The 27854-nt window shown below is 46.1% G+C and overlaps 2 protein-coding genes across 3 annotated transcripts in view; both read left to right on the top strand.

Annotated features, from left to right (window-relative positions):
• Window positions 1–1204: 1204 nt before the first annotated feature.
• PLAUR (plasminogen activator, urokinase receptor) lies at window positions 1205–13818 on the top strand. Its single transcript, XM_053398002.1, has 7 exons — window positions 1205–1506; window positions 3584–3694; window positions 5505–5651; window positions 7041–7202; window positions 7338–7475; window positions 8221–8367; window positions 12585–13818. Exons 1-7 carry the CDS (start codon window positions 1458–1460, stop codon window positions 12845–12847), a joined length of 1017 nt encoding a protein of 338 aa, XP_053253977.1. The 5' UTR covers window positions 1205–1457; the 3' UTR covers window positions 12848–13818.
• Window positions 13819–18313: 4495 nt separating this feature from the next.
• The window catches only part of LOC128418380 (ly6/PLAUR domain-containing protein 3-like), a 68506-nt gene continuing 58965 nt past the window's right edge, over window positions 18314–27854 (top strand). Inside the window, exons 1-5 of one of the 2 annotated variants that reach the window (XM_053397997.1) lie at window positions 18314–18545; window positions 20342–20497; window positions 21881–22060; window positions 22819–22953; window positions 23888–24266. In XM_053397997.1, the coding sequence (XP_053253972.1) occupies window positions 18467–18545; window positions 20342–20497; window positions 21881–22060; window positions 22819–22953; window positions 23888–24186 (849 nt within the window). In that variant the 5' untranslated portion in view covers window positions 18314–18466 and the 3' untranslated portion in view covers window positions 24187–24266. Of the gene's footprint in view, window positions 18546–20341; window positions 20498–21880; window positions 22061–22818; window positions 22954–23887; window positions 24267–27854 lie in introns of those variants that run through there. The other variant, XM_053397996.1, reaches the window with a different exon arrangement.

Raw genomic sequence — 27854 nt, 5'->3', positions numbered from 1 at the left:
CGTTGCTGATGGGCCCTCCGCCCCTTGGCAACATCCAAAGGCGCTGATCCTCTGGGCCCAGCACTGGCGGCAGCAACAAGCAGCTCTGGCTCACCCAGCCCTACCCATTACCACCCCATCACTGCATTTACCTGATCTGGGGGTTCTGGATCACGGGCTCTGCTGGTCAAAATGGGAGGCTCAGCAATTGCCCTCTCCCTCCGGAAACAAACCAGCAGTGCTCTAAGAGAGATAGATAATTTAATACGGTCAAAGACCAGCTCACATAACACAACACAACACAACACAACACAACACAATAAAAACAGAGTTCATAAAGATAAAATATACAATTGGAGCAGATTGCAGCAATAGCTCATGAGTTAAAATGTACACACACACACACACACAAAAACAACAACAACCGTCCAACTGAGATTTGGCCTACCATAAAAAATTGACCCTGAGGCGCCCCAAAGGGAAACTTCAGCATTTCCCTAGTAAGCTATTTTATACTAGAGGATGATCTGCGCCTACAAATCTGGGCGCAGAATCTGGCTACCAGCCAGGTCGTCTTATGATCTTTGCCTAAGAGGAGAGAATTAAGTTTCACTACTCTAAGAAAACACATGTGGCAAAAAAGGGGGGAAGCATTAGCCCTGGTGGGCTGCCCTCTACTACTTGTGACTGGCCAAGAGGATACCCCATCAATCAGGATTTCCCCCTTCACTTCTCACCTCCCTCTGTGGACCCCTAGCCTTGTGCTGTGGCCCCCTGTTTGCACGATTTTCACTTGGGGCCTCCTTGGAATATCCAGGGGAGCTGGGGGGCAGGAATTTGTTTTAAATGCTACACCAGTTTGCCACCCGGGGCTCCTTGGGGGCAGAAGGTTGGCGTCTCTGAGATGACCTTCCCCAGCTCTACAACCGTATAAAAGGCGAGATCATGGGCCAACCAGGAATCTGCCCCCCACCCTGCCCCATTCCTGCTTTTTATTTAATCTCTCTCTCTCTCTCCCTCCCTCCAAGGACTGCAAGGAGTCAGTGGAGATGAGGCTTGCTTCCTCTTCATTCTGGTTTCACATTCTCCGGGGCTCTGTGCTGACGATGAGAGTGCATTTCAGGGAAGAGCCTTGAAACCTTCAAGACATACCCAGCACACAAAAGAAAACTGTCACCACTTTCCCCCCCGTTCCCCCCCTTCTCCTCTTCCTGCATCAGTCACATCATCGACTGCGTCACCCTCTGAAGTTCTGCATAGCAGAAATGATAAAAGTTCCTTTCCAATTGATTTCAGGGGTGGGGCCAGAGGGGAAAAAGAGTTTTCTTTTTCTTTTTTTGAAGGAATAAGCAGAGAGAGGGAGAGGGAGAGAGGTTGGCAGAACATTCTTCCTGCACAGAACAGAGGAATCAGCCAGGGACAGCAAGCTAGATCTGTGAATTAGAAAGAAATAATAACTTCTCTTCCAAACCACATCCATGGAATTATTTTGGTTCAGCTTCTCCTTGTCTTTGATGGTAGCTCACAGTAAGTATCATGTGTGTGTGTGTGTGTGTGTGTGTGTGTGTCTCATGTAGATTATCTTCTGCCTAATGGCTGTCTGCTATATCACATGAGTGTGTTTTTCTCCAGAATGGTGGTTATGTCTTTTTTAGAATTCTCGGTTGTTGTTTTCCAGTAGTGGAGAGGAGCAAAGTTCAGTGGTGATCAGAATGTGTAACTTTTGGGGGAAGGGAGGGCGTTCAGTTCTCAAACTTCCTAGATTTTTATTTTTGGTATCATTACAAGAAAATGTGGGTCTGGTGTGCAGACCAGAGGTGTAAAGCAGAGGAGAAGTGGTGTGCTGACTGGCAGGCAGATCACCCACGGCAAAAAGGCGAGAGAGAAGTGGTTAGAGCATTTGCCTGGCATGCAACTGTCAAAGTTTCGTTGTAAGCATTCCCCGCCCCCAAACATGGTACAGTATATTTACATTGAAATTATGGTTTCCTGCAGTTTAACTACAAACACAGATATCTTTGACTACTTGTTAAGATCCCCCTGAAATTCACTTAGTAGCATACATACTGAAAATTATTTTAAAAGCTGGCGAACCATCATTTCTCTTGCATGGATTAAATATTGGTCTCAACCTCATCTCATGTCCCAGGGTTTGATCTTTGGCCTCTCCAAGGTAGAGCTGGAAGAGTGGAAGAGGATCTTGGAGACCCACTGCCAGGCAGCATAGACAATACTAAGTTGACACAAAGATCTGGTGCTCCTAATTCTGGGTGGAGAGTAAAGTGCAATGGTTGGAGCAAACAAACCAAAAGGAGAACAAGGTGTTTTATTCTTAATAGGAGATAGAGAGAGAATCTCATCTTAGGGGGAAACTATGAGGATCTGGGTGTTTGCTGTTGAGAGCACATAATATAATAATAATAATAATAATAATAATAATAATAATAATAATAATAATAATAATAATTTATTATTTATACCCCGCCCATCTGGCTGGGCTTCCCCAGCCACTCTGGGCGGCTTCCAAATGAATATTAAAATACTGTGATACATCAAACATTAAAAGCTTCCCTAAACATGTGAATACAACCTTAGTCCAGCAATATGGGGAGGGCCACGGGCTTCCTAGCCCTGCAGTAAATCAACTGTCGAATTGCTTCTAGAGCTGTCACATGAAAGTAAAAACAGTCATAATTTTAAACCGGAGAAATCCTTTGTCTGCCAAAGCCTGGCCGCCTGACCTCATTTCTTCACACCTGACAGATGTGTAATATATTCACATCCTGTTGAGCTGGACATTTCCAAGCAGAAGAAAGGAAATGCCCAGCCAGGCAGGAACATAACCTTAAAAGGCGTGATGAGTGATGCCAGGGGGCTAAGGATTTCCCCATCCCCAGCAGTACTTGTGTCCTCACACAACCCTTGTGACAAAATCCTGGCTCAGCAGAGCCTCCAACCCTGGAAGGATGGAGCCCCAAAGATTTGACCCCTTCTCTCCCCGTCTCGCTGTCCCTCATCCTCTCATCTGCCAGCTATGCCACACAGGCAAGATCCCAGCGAGGCCAACTTCACCCTGAAGAGCGCTCAATTCCAAGGTCCACATGTTCTGAGGAAACCCCTACCACCACATGTGAAAGAATGCAGGAAGAAGTTGTGGGGCTCTGTGTGTGAGCCCCTCAATATGCCATGCTGTTGTGCACCATAGCCATGGGCCAACACCTGCATGTTCACCTGGCATAGGAAGGGGCTCCATGCATTTCAAGGACCACCTCTCTCCATACGAAATGGCTTGGAACCCACACATGCCATCTGAGGGCCTTCTCTGTGTGATGGAGGTCAGGTGGGTGGCAACATGAGAACTGGCCTTTTCAGTGGTGGCCCCCCACTTGTGGAATGTTTTCCCCAGGGAGGCTCACCTGGCACCATCTTTACACATCTATAGGTGCTGGGCAGATTGTCAGCATTTCTCCTGCGAAATGGGCATTTTTGTGGCCACTACGGCAGTTCCCTGGCCCCCAGATTCGAAAAGGTCGACACACACATACACCCCGATTTGCATTATGCTGAACCTGGTTTGCTAATGGCTTCCCTTCCCTTCTCTCAGTCGCCGGCCTTGAATGCTACGCTTGTGATGGTGACAGCGACTGCCAGGAAACGGAGATCTGCGAAGAGTACCAAGAGCAATGCAGCACCACCATAATGACTATACTGGCCCGTGAGTATTTTTGAAGGAGGAGGCTGTGGGGATTGGAAAGGGAGGACAAGGCAGATGAGAAGGAGCTGGAGAGCAGAGGTGAGGAACCTCAGCTTAGGCAGAATGGGTGTCAAAGGCAGCCCTCGAGGACAAACTCCCTCGTTCCACCTCTTGAATCATGCCCTTCATCAGCCCAGCGTTGCACCCTCCTCAAAGGTTTTTGCTTGGCTTGAACTCTGACAATGCTTCATGCTTGGCTGGATGGAGGAGCAGGGTGTAGAACAGGCATAAGCAAACTCAGCCCTCCAAATGTTTTCAGACTACAGCTCCAGTGGTCAGGGATGATGGGAGTCCCAAAACATCTGGAGGGCCAAGTTTGCTTATGCCTGGTGTAGAAACTAGCCAGCCAAACAAAGGTAACTCCACCCACTTTTGTTGCTCTTGCCTCTGGCCCTGCCCACCAGTGTCATGCGGTGCCTGGAAAGTTGCCCAGAAAGGAAACTCTTGCCTCGGAAGGGAAAAGACACCCAAACCCCGAGATAGAGGTTTCTAGAAGGATGTGAAAAAGGAGAACTCTCTTCTCCTCATGATACCAGAACTGGGAGATCACCCAATAAAAGGAGAAGAAACTTACTTTATTGTTTCCTTTTCGAGATATATTGTTCTTTTTTGTATTGGTGGGGGTCTGCTTGTAATGTTTCTGTATTTTTGTGTCGCAAGTGAATAAAATGGGGTTTGGTCAGGTGTGGGGGAAGGGCTGGTGGCCAAAGGGCAAAGGGGTGGGTGGGGGTTGGCTATCAGAGCGAGAAGCTCTGGTAGCCCTCAGTATTTATATCTTCTGTGTGTGTGCTTTGCAAATTTTATGGATACATTTACTAAAACATTTTTGTGTGGAAAGCAATAAAGCAACAGCACCTTAGGTTTCCAGTCAACCCCAATGGGGTTTGCTGGAATCTGTCAAACAGAGGCGTAGACAGACCTACAGAAAAAGACATGCAATATTTGAAAGACGGTGGAACATTGCAGGTGTGGAAACATAGGCATGTCTTAACACACCCAAGTGAGCCCTGGGAAGGAAGCAGCAACACACTCTTTTGCTAGTCTATAGCATGTTGCGTGTGGACAGTGGTGGTGACGAGCACCTATTGGCAAGTGCTTGTGACGCCACCCGCACTCTGGACCCCGGAGAAGCTTTGCACCAACTTTTAAAATGTTGATAAATTTTATTTCAACGAAGGATGACTATGTACAAACTTATATGTGCCACAGTCTGTGACAACCAAACAGAACCACAAGGGGAAGACCTAAAGTGAGAGCTAATCTGGTTTGCATATCTGTAAGTTGTGAAACAGGGACATGGGTGGCACTGTGGGTTAAACCACAGAGCCTAGGACTTGTCGATCAGAAGGTCGGTGGTTCGAATCCCCACGACGGGGTGAGCTCCCGTTGCTTGGTCCCTGCTCCTGCCAACCTAGCAGTTCGAAAGCACATCAAAGTGCAAGTAGATAAATAGGTACCGTTCCGGCGGGAAGGTAAACGGCGTTTCTGTGTGCAGCTCTGGTTCGCCAGAAGCGGCTTAGTCATGCTAGCCACATGACTCGGAAGCTGTATGCCGGCTCCCTCAGCCAGTAAAGCGAGATGAGCACCGCAACCCCAGAGTCAGCCACGACTGGACCTAATGGTCAGGGGTCCCTTTACCTTTACTTAAGTTGTGAAACAGGATTAATGCCGTGAGCGCTAAGTCTGCACTTAGGAATGTTGCCTTCTAAAAAAGAAAAGAAAAAAGAATGGTGCCTTCATTTTTACTTCCTCTCTCTCTCTTTCCTTGCAGGATCTAAGATCTCCAGTTACATCCTGAAGGGCTGTGACGTGGGTGGGAAGCCAAACAGCTCCATCTCCCACCTCTCTGGCAACCAGGTCGTGTTCTTGGCGGAGGAGCACTGCGGGACTGACCTCTGCAACCAGGGGGTGCTAAACGGTCAGTCCATGTGAGCAGAGAGGGTTCGCTCTGCAGGCTGTGCTGCACATTAAATTGGAACCCCGTGAACAGAACTCCCGGGATAATTTTGTTTCCCCAAAAGCAGCTGCGAGGGTGGGTTTGGAACAGGGGGAGGGACAGTAAGCCTTTGCCCCAACATCTGTTTTGGTGTGAAAGCAGCCTCACCCCTGGAGCTGAGCTGAATCACCACCATGCCAAATGACTCCTCTATCACAGGGGTGGGGAAGCTGCAAACCCCACCATCCCATGCTGGCTGGGGCTCCAGAGTCCAACAGCTTCCCAAGGGTATCAGGCTGTGAAAGGCTGGTCCCAAACCCAAAGTAAGCCTTTTTCTTCTATCCGTTCACATGCATGCATTTGAACCACTAAACCTCATGCAATTAGATCTGCTAATTTCTGTAACCGGGTCACAGTTTCAGTCTTGGTGTTTCCCTCTCCGCATTAAATTTTATTTATTAAACGTCAAGTTGGCATTGCCCGGCTGGTATCCGTCTGTCTCGAGAGACAACGGAGGACAATGAAGTCAAACCGCTGGAGAGTTACAGCACCTGCTGTGGCTGCAGAGACTGATACAGGAGAGAAATGTTTGGTTGCAGCTGGGGCAGAGGGAGGCGTCCAGTTGTGCTGCTGCAGATGTACTCTGGCATTTCTTATCTCTGAGTTCCTCCCAGCGGTCATTCCTCCTCTGGGCACTGCTATGGATACACATTATTTATTTACTTATTGCCTGCCCTTTACCGGAAAGTCCCAGGGTAGGTTCCTACATCAGAACAAATTGAAAACACTTTAAAGTTTAAAGTAACAAAAAACATAAATAAAGCGGGGTGGTGGTGGATAGAAAGTAGAATACAGTGGTACCTCGGGTTAAGTACTTAATTCGTTCTGGAGGTCCGTTCTTAACCTGAAACTGTTCTTAACCTGAAGCACCAATTTAGCTAATGGGGCCTCCTGCTGCTGCCGTGTGCTTTCTGTTCTCATCCTGAAGCAAAGTTCTTAACCTGAAGCACTATTTCTGGGTTAGTGGAGTGTGTAACCTGAAGCGTATGTAACCTGAAGCGTATGTAACCCGAGGTACCACTGTACATCTATATAGGCTTTCCCTTCTACTCGTATTATTTTGTTTAATGGAAAAAGTGAGCGCACATAAAAAAATAAAATTTACATCCTGACAAAATAAAAGATTCCATGACTGTGTAGGCTTGGTCTCCTTAAATCCATGTTCCTATATAAAATTGTTTGATCCCAGCCAGATGGGAGATTCCTGAAAATATATCTGAATGCTTTGTGACTGTGATTCACCTAATAAGTTCAGCCCTCATTTTTCTCTCTGCTTCTCTCCCTGCTGCTGCTGCTTTCCTCAAACTGCAGTCGTGGATATGCTCACTGCTCGCGGTCGCCCACGAAATCCCTTGCATTGCTATTCCTGCAGCTCAGCCGACCAGACCTGCTACAACTCCAGCCATATGCAGATGCGCTGTGCGCGGCCAGAGGAGAAGTGCATAGACATCACATCCTTCACTGAGACAGAAGGTGAGCTCTTGTAGCCTATGGTTTGATGGGGTTCCTCCTAACCTCCTAAGAGAGGTTGTTGCAATGACATTTGCACCAGCGCCTCCTAGAGACAAAAGGCCACAATCACAGTCACTGTTTTCTCCCAACTGGCAGAGTTTCCAGGGGACGAACAGCGCATCAAGGGCTGTGGCTCGCTTACCCACTGCCAGGAGCCTCTGGGCTTCCACAACCAGAACAGTTTCCATCTGATCAAATGCTGCAATTCCAGCCAGTGCAATGATGACACGCAAGGTAAGGTTTGGGATTCCAGGAGCACCAACTGGGTCTGCAACAAAATGTTTCTGTGTGTTTTCCCAACTCCTGATGGCATTGTTCTTGCTCAGGGGGGAAGACAGAGGACCCAGCTATACAGCTGCAAATAAAACATTTTAAGTGTGTTGCAAAGTGCATTATACAAATGTGACCCTAGATGGTGATGGCGAGCTATGGCAAATTCAGTATATTTTTCAAAACATCTTTTAAAAAGCATTTTCACAACTTTTTTTTTATGTGTCCAGATTCCACCATAGTTCTATGTGATACTATAAATTGTAGCAAGTCAATTCACTCCCCCAAACCCTTATAGTTTTCTATTTTCTTTTTCCAACCCTAAGCATAGTTTCTTTGACCACCCTACCCCAGCTACAAAGACATGGTGTAGGAACAGCTGGAAAAGAAACCAAACTTTGGGAAAACAAGTTTGGGGGAAATAACCCATGGTTACCTCAAAATTTGTTCAACAAACCATGGCTTAAGCCAGTCATGCACTGTTTTTCCAGGTGGCTGCTGGGCTGGCGCCTGCAATTTCTTTCTTTTATTACACATGATGCCCTAGGATAGTGCTACACTGTGCCATTCCATCCTTTTAATAATGCCTTCCATTTTTATTTTTATTTTTAAAAGGACCCAAATTTAAAGCCATAAATATGTGGCCTTGGTGCACACAGCCTGGGATGAACTTTATGGTACTGAGAGTATTCACTTATTCTGCCTACAGACTACAAGGATACCCCACCCCACCCAAATGGGGTCACGTGTTTCAGTTGTGAGGGGAATTCCACCCACGGTTGTTCCCCAGATGACATCACTAAGGTGCAGTGCCGGGGTGTGATGAACCAATGCCTAGAGGCCTCAGGGATACATGGTGAGTATCATCTAGTCATTCCTTCTCACTCCCTCCACCTGGAGTTTAATGTGACCAGGTTCCAGGTTAATCCCAACAGAAAGAGGCATAGAGCAGAGGTTTTCAACCCCTTTGAGTCCACGGCTCCCTTGACCAAGTACCTTCTTTCTGCGGCACCCCTGTGGGGCTCAGGAGCCAAGTTATGTCACCCCTTGCCTGCAGAGCTGGCAGCCTCTCACCCTTTTTTGAAAACACCCTCCCTTGTGGAGTCTTCCCCCATCTCTTCTCCCCTCTCCTTGCGAGTCCTCTGGCCAGCTGCTGCTGCCACTCCTCGTCTCTGAGCTGCCCTCCCTTCTCTCCTCACAGAGCCCCACAGGGGCCTAGGAAGCACCCCCTCACCAGCCCCAGAGGTACTATTTGCCTGGGGAACTTGTAGCCAGGGCTGCTGCAACAAACAACTATGCAAGCCTTTGGGAGGCAGAGACACAAGAGAGTATCAGAGGAGGGAGGGAAGGAAAGGAAAGGAAAGAAAGAGGGACAGAGACCAGTGTTGACTGCAGCACCCCTGACCATCATTCAAGACACCCCAGGGTAGCACAGAACACTAGTTGTAAACCACTGGCACAGGACAATTATGTGTTCTTTGAAGGGGTGGGAACAATAACATCCATTTAGGTGAATGCACATCATTTCATTGCTTTCAAAACTGGCAGGGGGAGGCAGACAGTCTGCCAGAAGGATAGGGAAGGGGTAGGTCATGCTGCTTAGTCGGGGCCAGATCCAACAAGACATAGTAGAGCCATAATCATTCCCCACTCCTCTTGGACAATCCTACTGTTCAGGATTAGAAGGCTATGAAGCGCATAGCACATTACCTGAAAGGTACTATGCACTACAGACTGAGATTCACTAGTCAGAAGTCTGGAGGTCTTGAGATTTTTGCCAATGCAAGTTTTGAAAGTGACACCACAGATGGTACAAGCACTTCCGGGGTGTGCTACATGTACAACCAGTGTCTGTTTGACTGGCTGGCTGTGCAAGAAGCAGACAACAGTGAGCCTAAGTTCTTGTGAAGCTGAACTCAATGCACTGTCATATTCACTTATGGATTGTGAATGGTTGTTAATAATAATAATAATAATAATAATAATAATTTATTATTTATACCCCGCCCATCTGGCTGGGCCTCCCCAGCCACTCTGGGCGGCTTCCATAAAAACCAAAAATACAGTAAAATATCACACGTTAAAAACTTCCCTGAACAGGGCTGCCTTAAGATGTCTTCTGAATGTCAGGTAGTTGTTTATCTCTTTGACATCTGCTGGAAGGGCGTTCCACAGGGCGGGCGCCACTACCGAGAAGGCCCTCTGCCTGGTTCCCTGTAGCTTTGCTTCTCGCAATGAGGGAACCGCCAGAAGGCCCTCGGCGCTGGACCTCAGTGTCCGGGCAGAATGATGGGGGTGGAGACGCTCCTTCAGGTATACTGGACCGAGGCCGTTTAGGGCTTTAAAGGTCAGCACCAACACTTTGAATTGTGCTCGGAAACGTACTGGGAGCCAATGTAGGTCTTTCAAGACCGGTGTTATATGGTCTCGGCGGCCGCCCCCAGTCACCAGTCTAGCTGCTGCATTCTGGATTAGTTGTAGTTTCCGAGTCACCTTCAAAGGTAGCCCCACGTAGAGCGCATTGCAGTAGTCCAAGCGGGAGATAACCAGAGCATGCACCACTCTGGCGAGACAGTCCGCAGGCAGATAGGGTCTCAGCCTACGTACCAGATGGAGCTGGTAAACAGCTGCCCTGGACACAGATTTGACCTGTGCCTCCATGGACAGCTGTGAGTCCAAAATGACTCCCAGGCTGCGCACCTGGTCCTTCAGGGGCACAGTTACCCCATTCAGGACCAGGGAATCCTCCACACCTGCCCGCCTCCTGTCCCCCAAAAACAGTACTTCTGTCTTGTCAGGATTCAACCTCAATCTGTTAGCCGCCATCCATCCTCCAACCGCCTCCAGACACTCACACAGGACCTTCACCGCCCTCACTGGTTCTGATTTAAAAGAGAGGTAGAGCTGGGTATCATCCGCATACTGATGAACACCCAGCCCAAACCTCCTGATGATCTCTCCCAGCGGCTGCATGTAAATGTTGAAAAGCATGGGGGAGAGGACAGAACCCTGAGGCACCCCACAAGTGAGAGCCCAGGGGTCTGAACACTCATCCCCCACCACCACTTTCTGAACACGGCCCAGGAGGAAGGAGCGGAACCACTGTATGACAGTGCCCCCAGCTCCCAGCCCCTCAAGACGGTCCAGAAGGATGTTATGGTCGATGGTATCAAACGCCGCTGAGAGATCCAGCAGAACTAGGAAACAGCTCTCACCTTTGTCCCTAGCCCGGCGGAGATCATCAACCAGTGCGACCAAGGCAGTTTCAGTCCCATGATGAGGCCTGAATCCCGACTGGAAGGGATCCAAATGGTCCGCTTCTTCCAGGCGTGCCTGGAGTTGTTCGGCAACCGCTCGCTCAATCACCTTGCCCAAGAATGGAAGATTTGAGACTGGGCGATAGTTGGCCATCGTGGCCGCATCTAAAGATGGTTTTTTAAGAAGCGGTTTAATAACTGCCTCTTTCAGCGGGTCTGGGAAGGCTCCCTCACGGAGGGAAGCATTCACCACCCCACGAAGCCCATCGCCCAGTCCTTCCCGGCTAGCTTTTATAAGCCAGGATGGGCAAGGATCCAGGAGACAGGTGGTTGGTTTCACTCGTCCAAGCAGCCTGTCCACATCCTCGGAGGTAACAGATTGGAATTGATCCCACTCAACTTGACTAGACAGAACTCTAGCACTCTCCCGCCCCGGCCCTGCTCCCACGGTGGAGTCTACTTCTTCCCGAATCTGAGCGATTTTATCTGCAAAAAACTTTGCAAAATCATTGCAGGAGAACATGTGGCCCGTACTGGGCCCCCGATGTTACAGGTGGTTCCGCTAAATTGTGAACCACCTGAAAAAGTCTTGCAAGTGTTTTAGGACGTCGGGGTTAATGTGAAATGTCCTATACAGGTTTATCAAGGCAACAGGTCCTGTTTGGCTTTGCTACATCGTGCAAGGGAGTGTATCCAGAAAGGACTCATTCAGGTGTCCTACATGCCAGGAAACAAAATTCCTGCTGAGTTCCTATGTAGCTCACATCTAAGGCCTGCCAAGCAGATTTCAGACTTCCACTAGGAAAGTCTAAGAAAAGTTTCACCTGCTCAATGTCTCTCTTTGGACAGGTGTTCATGGAACAGGGGGGCATGCACACATGCGCAAGGTGGAAATCCTCCACAACATAAACTTACCTTTTGGTTTAGCAGCAAAGTATTCCAAGTAGTCAGCAAGAGTCAGATGATGAGATAACAGGCAGGAGAGGACTTCCAAAAAGGCTTCTAGTCAGAGTCTATCTATTTCATTTTTCCCCAATCTTAAATTCAGGTCCCCACATTCCACACCAGTTTGAGAGGGTTGTTTATTTGTTTTTGGTAAAGTCCTCATGAGAAGCCACCAGCATTTTAGCATGGATTTGTCTTTATATACATGCTTTTAATGCATTTTTGCCTGAAGTACACATTTTGGCAAAGCATATTTCCCCTAATAAAATCCTAGAATTGTGGAGTTGGAAGGGACTCCAAGGGTCAACTAGTCCAACACTCTGCAATACTGGAATTGCAACTAAAACATCCATGACAGATGGCCATCTAACTTCTGCTTAAAAACCCAAAGGAAGGAGAGTCCACAGCCTTTCAAGGGAGAACATTCCACTGTCACACAGCTCTTACCATCAAAAGGATATCCCTGTTTTTAGTTGGAATCTCTTTTCTTGTAGCTTGAAGCCATTGCTTCAAGTTCCACCCTCTGAAGCAGGAGAAAACTAGCTTGTTCCCTCTTCCATGTGACAGCCCTTGAGATATTTAAAGAGGGCTATCATATCTCCTCTCAGTCTGCTCTTTTCCAGGTTAAACATACTCCTTCAACCATTCCTTATAATGCATGCTTGCATGTTCTTTTCACTAATATATGCATTTGTATGTACATGCATTTTTGTACCCATTGGAGAACTGCATCACGACATTTGGAGAAGTGTGCATTCCAGAAGATGGCTGCGTTTTGGTTCTCAGATTGTTTCAGAAAGTGTCATTTGAAGGAGAACTGAAACCAATTTCTCCCCATCTGTCACTAACCACTGCTCATTTCCACATTCAGGTTCTACTGGGCAAATCTCTGCCGTCAAGGGTTGTGCTTCGCCATCCTGGTGTGACAGTCCTTACACGTCCGTCTACAAGAACCTGGGTGCTATTTACAGCCGCTGCTGCACTGGTGACCTCTGCAACAACTGGATTGTCGACGGGACGCTGAAACCATCCCCTAGGAGCCAAGCCAGCCGCCGAGTCTCAGCCCAACACACTTTGCTTTCAATGGGTCTTTTGATCCTTCTGACCTTTCTCCTCTCCTCAGAGAGCTCCTGATCTCCACGGCTAAGATCAGGGCATATTCCAGGCCAGGATGTTCCAGGGTTTTCTCCCCGTCTTCCAATATTAGAATGCAGCTGTGAAGAAAACATGTGACATAAGAATGAACCACCTCTGCACATACACAGAGTGCCTTTCCCCACACCACTGAGGAACTACAGCCCACTCCTATAACACATTGGGGATTAAGATGCAGACCTTCCAGGTTGAAGTTCTAAGCAAGCACAAGCTCCATGACCTTCTCTTTTGAAAGTTGCTGCAAATGGGAGAAGGGGAGAGTCATCTTTTATTTGGCTGCTGCTTGAGGGTTTACCACAGGCCTCTGGTTGGCCACTGTGAGAACAGGATGCTGGCCTCGATGGGGCCATCTTCTTACATTCTGATGTCTGGGTAATAAGTCTCACTGAACAAAAGTAAGGCTTGCTTCTGAGTACTGGAGCAGGCAGTAAGTTACTTGTTGAGAAAGGAGTGGAGTGGAGAATAGCGGCTCCGGAAGAGCAAGACTCAGGACTCCTTGGTTCTCTTCTCTGCTCTCTGTGTTGCAAATTAAGGCAGAGGAGCTGGACACCTCTCCTGACTGGAGAAATCCTGGTGGCCATTACTTTTTTTCATTTATGAAAACAGATATATGCAAAACAGAAACGTCCCGCCTTATTATTTATTCTTTTTGCACTGCTGTGGAGGACTGTTGGACTCTTTCAAGAAACAAGGATTTGTCCCATTGGCTGTTTAAGATCTGGAAGGCACTTTTGGGAATTGCTCCTCCAACACAAGACTGTTCAGAACCAGAAGTTCCATCAGACATGGGAAATTGTGCAAGGCACCATCTAGACTCAACTCCTGTTTGGACTTCCTGAAGTTTGTTAACCACAGGATGTGGTCACTGCCCTTTATTTTATTATCCTTATATATGCGTGCGTTTGAACATTATTTATCTTAATAAACTATTTTTATATTATTTAAAGTAAGAGCTCGTGTTTCAGCCGTTTTAAATGATGTTAAAGAAGTATTAGTGTGTTTAAAATGTGTACGTGTGACCTCTGTGTGTATGTGTGTCCCTCCTTTTGTCCACATCCACATGTACCTTTAAAGCATTATGATACCACTTTAAAAAGTTATGCCATCCCCCAAAAAACCTGGGCAGTGAAGTCTGTTAAGAGTGCTGAGAGTTGTTAGGAGATCACTATTCTCCTCAGAGAGCTACATTCCCAGAGTTCCCAGGGAAGAGGGACTGATTGTGAAACCACTCTGGGACACTGTAGCCCTGTAGTCCAGCTGGATCAGTCAAAATGCATTGCCTATGCACACTCACAGGTCCTATCTGCACTAGGGGAGCTGGTGGCACTGTAGTCTAAGCCACTGAGCCTCTTGGGCTTGCTGATCAGAAGGTCGGTGGTTCGAATCCCTGCGATGCAGTGAGCTCCCATTGCTGTGACCCAGCTTCTGCCAACCTAGCAGTTGGAAAGCATGCCAGTGCAAGTAGATAAATAGGTACCACTGCAGTGGGAAGGTACACAGCATTTCCATGTGCTCTGGTTTCCAACACAGTGTCCTATTGCGCCAGAAGTGGTTTAGTCATGCTGGCCACATCCTGGCCAAACTATCTGCAGACAAATGCCAACTCCCTCGGCCTGAAAGCGAGATGAGCGCCGCGGCCCATCGTTGCCTTTGACTGGACTTAATCAACCGGGGGTCCTTTACATTTACCTATCTGCACTGCATATTTAAAGCAGTGATCAAAGCACTTTTAAACAGTCCTGGCTTCTCTTCCAAAGAATCCTGGTTGTTGTAGTTTCTTAAGGGTGCTGAGAGTTGTCAGGAGACCCCTCTTCTCCTCACAGTGTTGCTGTTCTTATAGTCCCCAGGAAAGAGGGATTTATTGTTAAACCACTCTGGAAAACTGTAGCACTGTAATGGGAATAGGGTGTCTCCTAAAAACACTCAGTATCCTTAGCAAACTACAGCTCCCAGGCTTTTCTGGGGGCACCCAAGACTGTTTACAGTGTTATGCTAGTGCTTTAAATATATGGCATGAATGCCCCCTTATGGCCCCTTAAACTTCATTTCTTATTGCAGGCTTGCACCTGGCATTGATCAGGAACCCCGGGAAATCACTGGTCAAAATCAGTGCAGTTTTGAAAGGTTCTGTTCACCATCCAATTTGGCTATGGTGTCTTAAGAGGTATCTAAATGCATAGCAAACAAACCATTTCCCAAGAATTCTTTCTTCTTCTTCTTTGTAGAATGGCCACTCTACGATAAAGTTATCAAGGCAGCTCCCAATTTTGCAGTAGGTGTGTGGGGCCAAACTGTACCCAAGGACCCCTCCAGTGGGACTAGGGAAGAGTCCTGCCTGAAAATCTGGAGATCCACTGCCAGTCACTGTTGCCTCTACTGAGCTAGATAGACCAACACTCTGACTCAGGATAAGGCAGCTTCCTGTGTTCTTATGATTTCTCCTAGAAATGGTATTTCCATAGATACAGGAGGCAAGGCACTTATGGCTTTTATACTGCCTATGGCTGGGTTTCTGTTTTAAGAACATGGGGTGCCCCTGGGAAAATTGATTTTCCAAGGCCTCCCTCTGTGCTATAGCCACTAAAGGATAACACTTTGCATCATATTTAGAGGTATCTATTATTTTACAGTGGTACCTCGGGTTACATATGCTTCAGGTTACATACGCTTCAGGTAACAGACTCTGCTAACCCAAAAATAGTACCTCGGGCTAAGAACTTTGCTTCAGGATGAGAACAGAAATCGTGCTCCGGTGGCGCGGGGGCAGCGGGAGGCCCCATTAGCTAAAGTGGTGCTTCAGGTTAAGAACAGTTTCAGGTTAAGAACAGACCTCCAGAACGAATTAAGTTCTTAACCCGAGGTACCACTGTATTACATTGCCAGATCACAGCACAGAAATTTGACCCCATGTAAGATGGGAACTCTTGAGACTCTTGAGAATCCCATGGACTGCAAGAAGATCAAACATATCCATTCTTAAAGAAATCAGCCCTGAGTGCTCATTGGAAAGACAGATCGTGAAGCTGAGGCTCCAATACTTTGGCCACCTCATGAGAAGGAAGACTCCCTGGAAAAGACCCTGATGTTGGGAAAGATGGAGGGCACACGGAGAAGAGGACGAGATGGTTGGACAGTATTCTCGAAGCTACCAGCATGAGTTTGACCAAACTGCGGGAGGCCATGGAAGACAGGAGTGCCTGGCGTGCTCTGGTCCATGGAGTCACAAAGAGTCGGACGCGACTAAACGACTAAACAACAAGATGGGAAGGGGGAGTCGAAATATCCCTTGGGGACTGCACTCTTGCTTTTGCAACATCAGCCTGTTGGGCAAGTTCCTGGGTTGATTGTTTTGAAGAAATGAAGTGAAGCAAGCTGGGTTTGGAAGCCCAGTGGAACTTTGCTCACATCTGAGAGCTGTACGAATGATGCCGTGCCTTTAGGGAAAATCAGAGAAACAGGAAGCCTCTAAAGATTTCTGGGAATTTTGCATTTGCATTTTGTTCTAGGAACACTGCTTACCTCTTCCATCATGGGGAGGGCAACCTTCTCCAGAGGAGGCTCCTACGTTCTCAAATTTGAGAACCACCTACCCACAGGGCCTCTGTCTTGCCAGTCTCAATTTATTGGCACTCATCCAGACCACCACTGTATCTGCCATTCTACAGCCTGTGCAGCCTTTTCTAATGTAGCTGGCATTATTGATGCTCCCAATCCCACTTCCAACAGCTTCGAGTAGAAGCAGTGTGGTGTAGTGGTTAGAGAGGACTCGGACCTGGGAAACTGGGGTTCAAACCCCCAACTCAGCCATGAAACTCACTGGGTGGCCTTGTGCCAATCACTGCCCCTCAGTCCAACCTACCTCACAGGGCTGTTGGGTGGATCAAATGGGGGAGGGGGAACCCTGTATGCCACCTTCTGCTCCTTGGAGAAAAATGCAGTAAATAAATGCAACAAATAAATAATATGGAATAAATAGGCCTTGGGGGAATTCCCACCTGAAAACAGTTCTATTTCCTCTCAACAGGGCCACCAGATCTCCGTAATTAGACCTAAGATCCAAAAGGTATTTCGGGTTGTCCTTAAATATCTCCACTCTTGATTCATGTATTTCCAAAGTCTTCTGGAAGTGCAGACTCAATATTTTGTCTCTCTCCTCTTTTGTTCGGAGGGTAATCAAACAGTCTCTCACCCTGTTCTTTCTCCCCCCTCTTCCAAGTCTAAAAGCGCTTACTATCTTGAAATCTTGCTTATCTGAGTCTAAGTTCCAAAAGTCTGCAAATTCCTGCGTAAGAAAATCACTCAAACTATCTTTCTCAAGTTCAGGTACAGCCCTGATCCTTAAATTTGTCTGTTTTTCTTTCAATTCAATCATAGACAGCAACGACCTGTGATCCTCGAGTTGCCTACATATCAGTGGTATCTTTTCCTCTACAGCCAATGCTTTTTCCTTTGCTTCTTCAGCTGTCTTTCGATTCGAAGTAGATTCCTGCAGCAGTTTCTCAGTAGAATAAATAAATAATAATAAATAAATAATACACAGAATCATAAAGTTGGAAGGGACCAGGAGGTTCTAGAAAACGAGCCTTATGAGGAATAGTTGAAGGAGCTGCATATGTTTAGCCTGGAAAAAAGGAGACATGATTCAGGTAGATAGCCACGTTGGTTTGACGTAGTTGAAATACATATATTTTTTAAAAAATTATCCAGTAGCACCTTAGAGACCAACTAAGTTTGTTCTTGGTATAAGCTTTCATGTGCATGCCAAGAACCAAGAACAAACTTAGTTGGTCTCTAAGGTGCTACTGGACAATTTGCATATTTTATATATATATATATTGAGAGGAGCCATCTTCAAATATCTTAAGGGATATAACTGTCTTGGTGATTTTTAATTTCTTTTTGCCAGGGAGGGAACATTAGGCTGGGAAAGAGGAGAGGAAGATTGGATGGGAAAAGAGGGTGTGGAGAGCAAGAAAGGGCCTGTCTTGCTTTGTACCAGTGCAGCAGGTTTGCCATTGCTAGGAGGTGCCAAATTTTGTACTAGCTTGGGGCTCCATGTTGCCAGAATCTGCGCTATTGAACCTAGCAGTTTGAAAGCACGTCAGTTTAAGTAGATAGATAGGCACTGCTATAGTGGGGAGGTAAACGCCGTCAGCCTGCGCTCAGGCTTCCATCACGGTGTCCTGTTGCACCCGAAGTGGTTTAGTCATCTTGGCCACATGACTCAGAAAGCTGTCTGTGGACAATTGCCAGCCCCCTCAGCCTGAAAGCGAGATGAACACCGCACCTTATAGTTACCTTTGACTGGATTTAACCATCCAGGGGTCGTTTACCTTTACCTTATTGCCTGAATCCACATCTGTTGCTGTTTACTGTTTGCATAGGCTTCCTTCTTCTTTACGTAATCCTGCCATCACCAGAACTGCTGTTGTCTTTCAGGAAGTCCCTCCCACCAATCTCTACCGAGCACATTCGTGTGTGATATATATATATAACCAAACAGCCCAACTCTCTCAGATTTTGGACTGCTTTTCCTTTTCCTCCACGACTCATCAGGAAACTGGTTCTTTGGCTCAGAGGGCCTCTCGGATTCAGACCATGGAGGGTGTCGCGTTGAGATGGAGAGCTGCAATAGTTGTGCTGCAAGGACTGCTGGTGATGACCTTTCTTATTTCAGGTACCAGTTATTGCTATTGGAATGTCCTCGAGTTGCAGACCTGGGTGGTTGGGTGGGTGCAACTAGATTTGCACGGAGAAACAAGAAGGAATTTCAAGGTAAATGGAAAAGGTTCAGAAAGGGGCAACCAAAACTGTGCAAGGGGATGGAACGACTGTCCTGTGAGGAAAGTTTGCATTATTTGTGATGTTTTAGTTTAGAGATAATATGAGAGAGCTCACATGATAGATACTCCAGAATTATGTGTCTCTCTCCCTCTCAAAGCACTAGAAATAGTGGACACCCACTGAGACTGAAAGTTGGCAGATTCAGGAAAGATAAAAGAAAGACCTTCTTCACACTGGGCAAAGTTAAACTATGGAACTCCCTCCCACAGGAGACAGGGATGGGCCCACCTGGATGGCTTTAAAAGAGGAATAGGTTGCCTCTCGGGTTGATTTCTCTGGCTCTTCTCAAGAGCTGGGATAGCTCAGCTGGTAGAACATGAGAGGCTTAATCACAGGATCATGGGTTTGAGCCCCATGTTGGGTGAAAGATTTTTGCATTTAACATGTACATAAGGACTCTTATTAAGGACAGGGGTATATTAACTCTTGCCCTCCCAGACTCCTTCCAGATCTTGTAGCTGAGCCAGCATCCTTTTAGATCAGAGAAAGGATTGATAGAGTATTTGGCTAGTTTAAGCTGCTGCTCTGTTGTGATTCTCTGCTGCAGACTTGCTTAGCCGGGTGCCTTAGATCTGAGTCTAATGCACTAGGATTTTTTTCTTAGATTTTTGTAAACAAGCAAGCAAACAAACGAAAACCAGGACATTTAGTCAAATTTTAAAAATCCTCCCACGCAGAAATTTCAGTCCTGAAAAAGAGGATGTGCCCAGGAAAAAAAGAGAACATGTCCTGGAAAAAGAGGACATATTGCAATCCTCCTACACAGGAGGTTTACCGGAAAGTGAATGTGCTATGACTTGCTTAAGTCACCTTTTGGGTACTGCTGGTGGAGAGAAGTGTGTCTTTGAGGTGAGTTTAGCCCTGTCTGCAAGAAGGAGAAGGTTTGGGCTGTGTCAGGGAAAGAGAAGGTGGAGTCATGTCACCCAAAAGCTTTCCCAGAAAGTGAATGTGGTTTGACTTGCAATATGCTGGAACTCAGTAGAGAGGCAATGGCTAAGCAGCCTAATGTAGTGTTTTCAAAACTGTGGGAAACTGGGAGAAATAACTGGGACAAGGAACTGTGAAGTACTCTCCCATGGAGCTGCCTGCCTCCACCTGTTTTTCTTTCTTTCTTTTTTAGGTTCATACTTTGCTTTCAAATCTGAATTGTGCTGTTGGTTTTTTAAAAATTCTTTTTCATTTTTTAAAATACCGCATTAGGATAAATTCAGGTTAACTACAATGCCTTTTGGGGTGTGTGTAATGCCTATAATTTGGTTGTCATTGTTCTGTTTTGAAAGTTAAATCTGACTGGTGTTGATGTGAGTTGAAATCCAATAACTGCCATTGGATTAGATGCCCCTACTGGTCTCATCCAACCCTGTGATTTAATAAATCTCTAGGACTGGCCATTCTGACATTTTTGAATCCTTCTCTGGTATCCACTCATCAAAGCACTCACTCAGGCCCCTCCTTTGGGCCTGCAGTTCAGAACAGGCACTTGGTGCAAATTTCTGCCTCCAAATAACTTCTGCTTTCATGTTAAAAGGGGGGGGGGCAATTTCTAGTCCCTGATGATTTCAAGGCAGAAAGACATTGCTAATAGCTTCTCCAGGATCTCATGCCCTTTCTTCCCACACTTCCTTTCAGGAATTTCTGCCTTGAAGTGTCATAGTTCCAACACCGTCAATCTTACCACTCCACACAAGGGCAACTCCTCATCTCATAGCTCCCCAGAAAGCGGTATTATCAACTGCTCCAGTGCTGAGAACGTTTGCACAGATGCACAACTTATATTAACTATAGGTAAGTGCTGGTCTGTCAGATGGATCCTGTGTGGCTGCTAGATTTTTGAGAGAGGAAAAGCATGAAATTACTTACAACCCCTAAATTTCCCAGCGGGATTACCTGAGGCCTGAAATGATACTTGGCATGCATTCAGAATTGAAGTATTTAAAATATGTTTTGATTCATTTTATTTTATATTTGCAGATCTTTGTACAAGCCCCTGGCCTCCATTTATTTCTTTTTTTAATAAAAAGCATCCCTAGCTGTTTCTGAGAGTTGACACAGACCCAGTTCAGATGTAACACTAAGCCAGAGGTTAGTGCAGAGACAGGGGACATCTGGCCCCTCCAGATTTGGGTGGATCTCAACTCCTACCACCCCTAACCAGCTGGGGCTGATGTGAGTGGACTCCAACATCTGGCATTGGACTAGATGACACTTGTGGTCCCATCCAGATCTACAATTCTATGAAATCTGGAGGGGCATAGATTCCTGCCACCAATGTAGTGTTAACAGAGCAACCTTCCGCAGGTTTATAAATCTTGGCTTGTTATTTCTTTTTGATCTCCTAGTTCAAAGGTTTCAACTAATGTTGAAAGGTTTCAACTAATGTTGAAATAGTTTCAACTATTTGCATGCCATAACCTTTCAGATATTCTGGACTGCATGCTTGAAATACAATCTGCATCTTACTTGCCTCAGTGGAGGATTTGGAGATGTGAGGGTGTGGAAAAGCTCTGGATTTTGCATGGCTAGAATGCAGGCTGCGTCCTAGGGCAAGAGCCACACCCACGATTCCTTCTGCCTCTTCTGTCACAGGCAGGTGGCCCACAGATGCTTGGCCACAGACTTGGGCTGGTTTCCAACCTAGCTTTTGAAGTAAAACAGCTGCCAGGAAGTGTGTCACAAGGAAACAGGAAGAAGTGGGAAGTGGGAAGAACTCTCAGTACTTTCTGGGGCCACTCAGATGAACAAAAACCCACCCACCCATGGCACCAAGTTAGACATGAACCAGAGGGGAAAAAACCAGAGGGGGAAAAAGGCCAGGGGGCTTTCGCAGCCACCCCACGCTGTATAGAGTTGCCCATACATCCAAAATTTTCCAGACATTCCTGGAATTCAGCCATTGGAAACAGAAATCACTGAAATGTCTGGGCATCAACAACTTTGTGTAAAACTTTGGCAAAAACAAACAAAGAAACAAACAAAAATCTTTTGTATCTGGACTTTCAGATTTTGAAATACATGACTAAACAACTAAACAATGACAATAACCCCGCCAAAGCATGTATAAGTCACCCCCAGAGCAATAATTGCCAAGATAAGGTCTTTGGAACACCCTGCCACAGCATCAATCTATTGTTTGTATTTATACATCTCTCCCCCCCCCCGCCGTTTTAGATAAAGATGTTTTGATAATGAGCTACAAAGGCTGCGCCAGCAAGGACCTTGTGGATGGAACAAAATCAGTCACCTCTGGTGACCGTCACTTTGCCATCCAATTTGACCAGAGCTACTGTTTTGGTGACCTTTGCAATGCGAAAACGAGAGAAGTTCCCAAGACTCCTATCAAGGACACAGGTATTTTTTTTATTTATTTTTAAGGATCCCCTGAGAGGAAAGTGAGAACTCACAGTTTCACTTGTTGGGCGGGTGGTTGTCAATAGCAAGGCTTGAAGAATTCAATTTTGGAGATTTCTAAGGCAAGCGGCCCTGTTCCCCAACTCTTGGGCTCATTTGCCAAAGAAAAGGTAACCCCGCTTCTCAAGAAAGGTACAAGATGGTGTGCTTTAGGGTGTAATTTAGGGTGTAATTTAGCAGCGAGAGCACGGAGAAAAGTTTGGAGGGAGCTGTGGGGGGACTGGAAACATGAGGGGCACTGTAGGGGAGGGGTGAGCTGGGGGGTGAGTGAGGGGTAAAGGAAAGGGACGTGCTCAGGTGTAGTTTGGTGAAGAGTCTGGCAGGTTTGACAAGTGGAGAAAGCAAGGGCAACAACCCCCAATATGTGCAAAGATTTGTACCCATTTTTAAGTTAGAAAATTGCCTTGCAAAATTCAGGAAAGTTCAGATTTTGAAGTATAACTCCTCACTTTACGCATCCACATAAACACATACCAATTCATTTTGGTGGGTTTACTCTGAGTATGATTAAGAAAACCAATCCTTTGAAAAGGGCAAATTAAGTAGGCTCACTTTGATATGCAAAGCAAACCGAAATATTCTCCTCCTATCATTATTTAAGAGACAGAAAAAGGGGGAGACTCCTACAAAGGGGAGTGACCTTTTTCAATCCAGCCCCCCCCCAACCTCATGCTCTTCATTTTGATTTCTTACTCCAGTAACTGGGTCCAACCAGTGTTACACAGGCTTTGGGTGGAGCTCCACTAGATTCATGCAGGAGACTACGAAATGTGGCAAAGACTACGACCTGTGTTACGAAGGCAGCATGAACATTACTATTTCAGATAGAGGAGGTGAGTTTGCCTAGGAAATTTCTTCCACAGCTCCTGCCCCCCAAAAAACACCCCCTCCCCTCAAGCTGAGCTCACTTCCAGTATCAGAACTTGGCACCTGGCTAAATTCAAACACTGCTGCCTATGTCTTACTTGAAAACCCCTTTCTTTGCCAGCCCTGGTGCCCTCTAGAACTTGGCAGTCACTGATGGGAATTTGAGTCCATGAAGTTGGTGAAGCTGATTTAGCAATTCTCTGCAGATTTATTCCCTCTTTAGGGTGATCTGTTGATTGCAGGGGGCCTTTTGGTGATGTGGCGTCTTAATAATACCATCTTTTTATTATAATAATGATCATAAATCAGCAGCAAGCAGCTCTGAGAATTTGGGAACACTGAAAAATAGGATGTGACAAGCTGTTTCTAAGTGAAATAAATGCATCTTACTAGGTTCAGATATGACTGGGGCCCCTTGATGGAGATTCCTTTACATGTACCAATATGAATATTATTCATGTGTATGGCCAAAGCCATTACAAAAGGTAAACGACATAGCAGAATAGAAACAGAATAAAATATCTTACAAAGTTAAAATAAATAATTAAAATACTTCTTAAAGCCAAACATTATAGAATCATAGAACATAGAATTGTTGAGTTGGAAGGGAATCCAAGGATCATCTAGTCCAACCACCTGCGATGTCAGAATTTGTCCCCCATTAACTTAACACCCACAAACTTTTCACCTCAAAATTGCGCTCTCAGGCCAAATGGGCTGCTTTTTCAGAGGTGTAGGGGGCCCTGCCCCCTAAGAACTCATGGGTGTGGGTTACCCCTCAGGCTCCATGTTCTTCATGATTCCCCGTGGCATCTCAATGCATGCTGAGAGAAGAGGGCCAATGCCCCTCATACCTAACATGTTGTGTCTTTCTTGTCCTTCCTTCCCTTCCCACAACAGGATCCAGCACTTTTCCCATGACCATCAGGACCTGCCAGCGCTCATCCTGCGATGTTATAAAGAGCCAATCCTTCGGCCCTATAAATATCACCATCGAGTCAGGGCCTTGCTGCTCCGGCAGCAATTGCAATTGGAAGAAGAGTGACTTTGCATTCAAGATAGTCAATCATGGTGTGAGGAGCACCACCAACCCATACCTTTCTTATGATCATAATGGGTCAGGTTTCCAGGGGCTCAGCCTTCAACTTTGCCCTTTCCTGGCAGTCCTGGGAACCACCATCCTCAGGATATGGGGGTGAGAAGGGGATTGGGGAGCACCTGAACTGCTGGAAGCTGCATTTGGGTTTGGAAGGGCTGTGTTGTGAAGAAGGGAGGGAGGGAGGGAGGGAGTAAGGAAGAAAGAAAGGGAGGGAGGGAGGAAGGAAGGAAGGAAGGAGGGAAGGAAGGAAGGAAGGAAGGAAGGAAGGAAGGAAGGAAGGAAGGAAGGAAGGAAGGGTGGAAGGGAGTTAGGGCTCCAAGGCAGTGACCTGTCCCAATTGGATGTATGGCTCACATCTATAAAATAAAATTTTATTTTGGATAACCGCCACCTTAGGGTCTGATTCTCTCTTGCAAAACCAAGCAAATTGTTTGCTTCCCAGGACCCTACAGATTTCGGATGCGATGGCAAAATGCTAATGGCTATAGCTAGGGTTGTCATATTTCAAACAGTGAAAATCCAGAGAGAAAAGTTGTTGCGCTTTGATTTTGGCCAAAGTTGTTAAACTTGTTGAGATATTCTTATGGATGATTGGCAAAAACAGCACTGCCGACATGGGCTGCCATATATCTGGATTTTCCCAAACTTGTTTCCGATTTGTGTCAGGACATGGCTGCCAACTGCTGACGGACGTATGGCAACACTAGCTATACTCAACTAAGGGCTACTCAGAACAGACCCACTGAAATCAATGCACCCAAGTTAGCCATGCCCATTAACTTCAATGGGACTACTCTCCATAGGACTGGCATTGGAGACAACTCATAAACTACATATTCAATATAATAATATTGTTATAGATTTTGGGGGACCCCTAAACCCTAGAAATTAATAACTGGTTGGATGTTGATTATTTGGGATATGAAGGAAGAATAGAAGCTGTAGAGGAATTCCTGGACTAGCCTATGCAAAATGACCTGGCCAAGCTAGGGCCATTAAGGAACAATAGGGGGCTCTAGAGGGCCAGTGGCAATGCAAGAGAACCGCCCTTCCCCCCTGCCCTGAGGTGTGAATTGAGACTGGGGGTTTGGAAGGTTGCCAGGGTAATGGGGTGTGAGGTGACGGGAAAAGAGAGTTTTGAGCAAATGCTGCTGGGAATAAGAAGAAGGAAGAAGGACTGGCATCCATCTTGGGCAGACTGGCTAAAGGCTGGGGAAGAGAGATGCCTTGGACTTCCTCTTGAAAGGACTCTTATGTAAGATCAGGGGTCCCTCCATGCAGACTTAAGGTGTAAAAAGGTGAATTAAGCATATTTCTTAAAGCTGTGACAGTCTCCACCATGTCTCAATTCTCCAAAGGAACACAGACTCTGAGTCAGTGCCTGCAACCCCATGGGCTCTTGCCACTGCTCGGCAGATAGAGGGGGAGAACTTTTGTGACAATATCAAGGATGGTAATCCATTCCAACAATGGCAATCTATTCTACAATTCTGTGATTCTATGTTCCTACCCCTCCCTCCCTCCCTTGAAAAATCCACTCTTCATTCAACATAATGCAATAAAAACTACATCATATTCTTCAAACAGGCGTAAGACTGAGAGACAAGAATAATACAATGTTGTTAAGCAGAACAGATGTGATGAAACAATTGCAAATGCCTGGCAAATAAAACCCCACAAGAGGGACAAAACATTTGGCTGACCAACTGGGGTTTACAATGACAGAAGCAGCTTTAAAGACCTCTGTTCAGCTGTGATTCTAGGCAAGACAAGTATTGCTCTACTACAGACATGAAGCACCTCAGGCCCGGTGGCTGAATGTGGCCCTCCAAATGTCTCTGTGTGGCCCCCAGGACTTTCCAAAGGCTGTACTCCTTATCCTCAGGTTGCAGCCCTCACTGACCTTGACATGCCACCCTCCTCAAGTGATTTCGCAAGAACAACATGTACACTTGAACTATGAAATTCCTCTTGTTTGTGTAGAGGAAGGGTGGAGATGTGTGAATACAGGGATGTGGAGGTAGAGTGATTTTTGCACAGTGTTTGAGGACTGGGACATTCTCAGGGAAACCAAAATGCTTTTTGTACTACCAGCCTTACTGCATGCTTGTGAAACATGGACCACTTATAGATGCCATCTCCAACTCCTCAAAAATTCCATCAATGGTCTCTCCAAAAAATGTTACACATCACTTGGGAAGACAGGCAAACTAATACCAGCGTACTGGAAAAAGCAAAGATCACCAGTGTTGAAGGAATGATTCTTCAACATCAACTACGTTGGAATGGTCATGTTGTGCAGATGCCTGATTATCAACTTCCAAAGCAACTACTCTATTCCAAACTTAAAAATGGAAAGCGTAATGCTGGTGGTCAACAAAAGAGGTTTAAAGACTGTCTGAAGGCAAATCTAAACAAATGTAGTATAAACTACAATTGGGAAACACTTGCCTGTGAGCGCTCCAATTGGAGAACAGCCTTTACCAAAGGTGTCATGGGCTTTGAAGACACTCAAACTCAGGATGCAAGGGAGAAACGTGCTAAGAGGAAGGCACACTTGGCAAATTCACACCGTGATCAACTCCCGCCAATGTCCCCACTGTGGAAGGACGTGTGGATCCAGAATTGGCCTCTACAGTCATTTACGGACTCATTGTTAAAACCGTGTTTATGGAAGACAATCTTACTTGGCTACAAGTGATCGCCAAGGAAGAATACATTTATAGTACTTTAACAGTTGCAGTTTCCTGTGAAGAATAGTAGGAACCGTAGTTTGTTGAGGGTGCTAGGAATTGTGAGGGAAGATACTTCATCAGGCAAGGCCTCCTTCCACCTGCCTTACCCCACCATCCGGCCCTAGGAGTCCTCAGAAGGGAGCTGTTCCTGGAGGAAGAACTGTGAGGGGAGAGACTTAATCAGGCAAGGCTTTCTTCCACCTGCCTTGCTCCAACCTCTAGTCTCTGCTTCTCAATTTCTATTGTATTATTTTATGTACCGTGTTTTGCCCTTGTTTTATTGATTATAGTTTAGAAATTATTTATCATAACTGACAAGGGTGAATTTCTGTTTAACTTTTATATGCTAATATTGTAATTTTATACTGTTCTAATGATTGTTGAATACTACCTTTTTGATGTAGGTTGCTTATTTTAAAGTTATGTTTTATTATCACATTTTTGTACTGCATTATATTGTTATAAGATGTACATTTTTTGTTTCTTCAGCTTGTAAACCGCCTTCAGTATTGTAAGATAGAAAGACAGTATACAAATTAAAAACGATGATGAAAAAATTGTAACTCTGTGAAGGGTCCCCTAACAATTATCAGCAACCTTAACAAAATAAAGTTCTGAGGATGCTTTTTTTATAAAAAACCTGGGCAGTGAAGTCTGTTAAGAGTGCTATTCCCCTCAGAGAGCTACAGTCCCCAGAGTTCCCAGGGAAGAGGGACTGGTTGTTAAACCACTCAGAGACACCGTAGCCCTGTAGCCCAGCTGGATCAAAAGGCATTACCTATGCACACTCACAGGTCCGATCTGCACTAGGGGAGCGGGTGGAGCCGTGGTCTAAACCACTAAGCCTCTTGGGCTTTCCGATCAGAAGGTCAATCCCCGCGATGGGATGAGTTCCTGTTGCTCTGTCCCAGCTCCTGCCAACCTAGCAGTTCAAAAGCACACCAGTAAATAAATAGGTACAGCTGTGGTGGGAAGGAAAATGGCATTTCCGTGAACTCTGGTTTCCGACACGGTGTCCCATTGCACCAGAAGT

The sequence above is a fragment of the Podarcis raffonei genome, chromosome 8 (genome assembly GCF_027172205.1).
Source record: "Podarcis raffonei isolate rPodRaf1 chromosome 8, rPodRaf1.pri, whole genome shotgun sequence".
In the NCBI taxonomy this organism is placed as follows: Eukaryota; Metazoa; Chordata; class Lepidosauria; order Squamata; family Lacertidae; genus Podarcis; species Podarcis raffonei.
Note: the sequence above shows the minus strand (reverse complement) of the source record. Positions and strands in the feature narration are given on the sequence as shown.

Coding starts and splice junctions, on each gene's coding strand:
- PLAUR (XM_053398002.1), top strand. CDS start 1,458: ATGGAATTATTTTGGTTCAGCTTCTCCTTGTCTTTGATGGTAGCTCAC. Junction 1,507..3,583: donor GTCTTTGATGGTAGCTCACA/GTAAGTATCATG, acceptor CCCTTCTCTCAG/TCGCCGGCCTTGAATGCTAC. Junction 7,203..7,337: donor ATCCTTCACTGAGACAGAAG/GTGAGCTCTTGT, acceptor CCCAACTGGCAG/AGTTTCCAGGGGACGAACAG.